Here is a 1,669-nt window from a genome sequence, read left to right as displayed (position 1 = left end):
AACGCTGCGGGAGGACACGCTGGTACACAAGGCAGGGAGCATGGGAATGCAGCTGTGCCAGACAACAGGGTGGAAGGAGCTCGGCCTCTTCCCAGTCACCCACCTGGCAAGCACAGCCCTGTCCCTGTCCATCTCACCCTGCCTTGGAGAGGGGACGCCCTGCCCCGCTGCAGTCGTGGTCCAGGGGGTGCCGGTGCTTGAGGCAGTAGTTCTTGTGGCACTGGTCACAGATCACCTTCATCATCTCCTTCTGCTTGCAGCCAGGCTTCAAGCACTTATTGGTGAATATCTGGAAAACGACACGGCCGTGGGGAAGAAGAACACGCCTGGCAGGCCTGGGGCTGCCCCTTCCCTCTACGCCAGGCCCTGGGCACCAACCAGCTTCCTCACCCAGCACCACTTCCGTGGGGCTCTGGAGTTTGTCTCTGAATACTAGTTTTCTCTAGACAGTTTATTAGTAATGCACTAGTCTCCGTAAGCAAAGGTCTGCATAATCACAGAGCAGGAGAAACTTCCTCACCCAGGGACTCCTGCCCTCCATCTCCTGCTGGGCTGGATTCCTGCAGCTCCCTGCAGCAATTCCCTCTCCTGGCAAGAATGGGCAGCTAATTGCTGTTTGCATTTTCCTAACAGCAGCACGCAATTCCCACCCTTACCCTGCCTTTCCTCGTGTCCTGGCCCCACTTCAGCGCTATCTCGGCCGCAGGCGCGCACCACAAATCCCTACGGATGCCTACGCCTCCGGCCCCCCAACCCTTCCCGCCCTCGGCCTGCGCAAGCAGAGAGGGCACAGGGCAGAGCCCGTGGGCTGTTGTCATCCCGCTCCCAGGCTTCGGCATGGACCCAGCGGAGCTCAGCGGCGAGCACCGGGTTCCTACCTTGCGCTTGCGCTGCGCGGGGTCGGATCTGCAGTCACGGTCGATGTGCTCACCCACCACGACGTCGGGCATCTCCCCCCGCCTCACTGGGACCGGGGTGTTGCAGAGGGGGCACACGGGGACCTGCACGTCCTGCGGAGACAAGGAAAGGGGACTGGGAGCACAGAGCTGGGCGACCTCAAGTGCTGTGTGGCCACTTCTCGCCCTGCCGGGATCTGCCTGCCGGAGTCACCTGCCATTTGAGATCCCGCTCACCACCCTCCAGAGAGCTCGCTGTTCCTGACCCAGCCGCTGCGACAGGGAAGGCAGCAGGGCTGGGAGATGCCCAAATCGTTTCGCCCAGCGGCAGAGGGTGGGCTGGAAGTTTGTGGCACCGAGACACAGATCCCGGTTTCGGGGACACCTCCAGAGGCGGCGAGCATCCCAAGACTGCCCCAAGGACCACGGAAGTCACCAGCTGTGCTGATGGCCGGCTGGGAACGCCCCGCAGCGCCCTGCACCAGAGCGGATTAGCCCTCCTCTCGGCACTCACCTTCTTGTAGGCCGAGGTGCAGCCGTGCTGGGCGTAAGCGATGTGGTCGGTGCAGAAGATCTGCTCGCAGGCGTCACATTTCAGGGGGAGGAAATCTGGGAGCGGAAAAATGGAGTGGGACGAGGTCAGCGCTGCTCGGGGTCGGGGGGACACCCCTCCCTCGCTTCCCGAAGGCACATCCCTGACTCCTCTCTTGCCCCAGCTGGGAAACAAAGGGGCTGCAGGTCCATCGCTACGTCTTCCCAAACACCCAGGGCTC

The 1,669-nt window shown here is 62.4% G+C and overlaps 1 protein-coding gene across 1 annotated transcript in view; it reads right to left on the bottom strand.

Annotated features, from left to right (window-relative positions):
• ZFAND2B (zinc finger, AN1-type domain 2B) overlaps positions 1-1,505 on the bottom strand; it is a gene marked incomplete at both ends in the record, with an annotated part of 3,365 nt that extends 1,860 nt beyond the window's left edge. Inside the window, 3 exons of the mRNA XM_010159041.1 lie at positions 138-289; positions 879-1,010; positions 1,411-1,505. Coding sequence (XP_010157343.1) covers positions 138-289; positions 879-1,010; positions 1,411-1,505 — 379 coding nt within the window. The remainder of the gene's footprint in view (positions 1-137; positions 290-878; positions 1,011-1,410) is intronic.
• Between the last annotated feature and the right edge of the window lie 164 nt (positions 1,506-1,669).

This window comes from Eurypyga helias, unplaced genomic scaffold, assembly GCF_000690775.1.
Source record: "Eurypyga helias isolate BGI_N326 unplaced genomic scaffold, ASM69077v1 scaffold41670, whole genome shotgun sequence".
Classification (NCBI taxonomy): domain Eukaryota; kingdom Metazoa; phylum Chordata; class Aves; order Eurypygiformes; family Eurypygidae; genus Eurypyga; species Eurypyga helias.
Note: the sequence above shows the minus strand (reverse complement) of the source record. Positions and strands in the feature narration are given on the sequence as shown.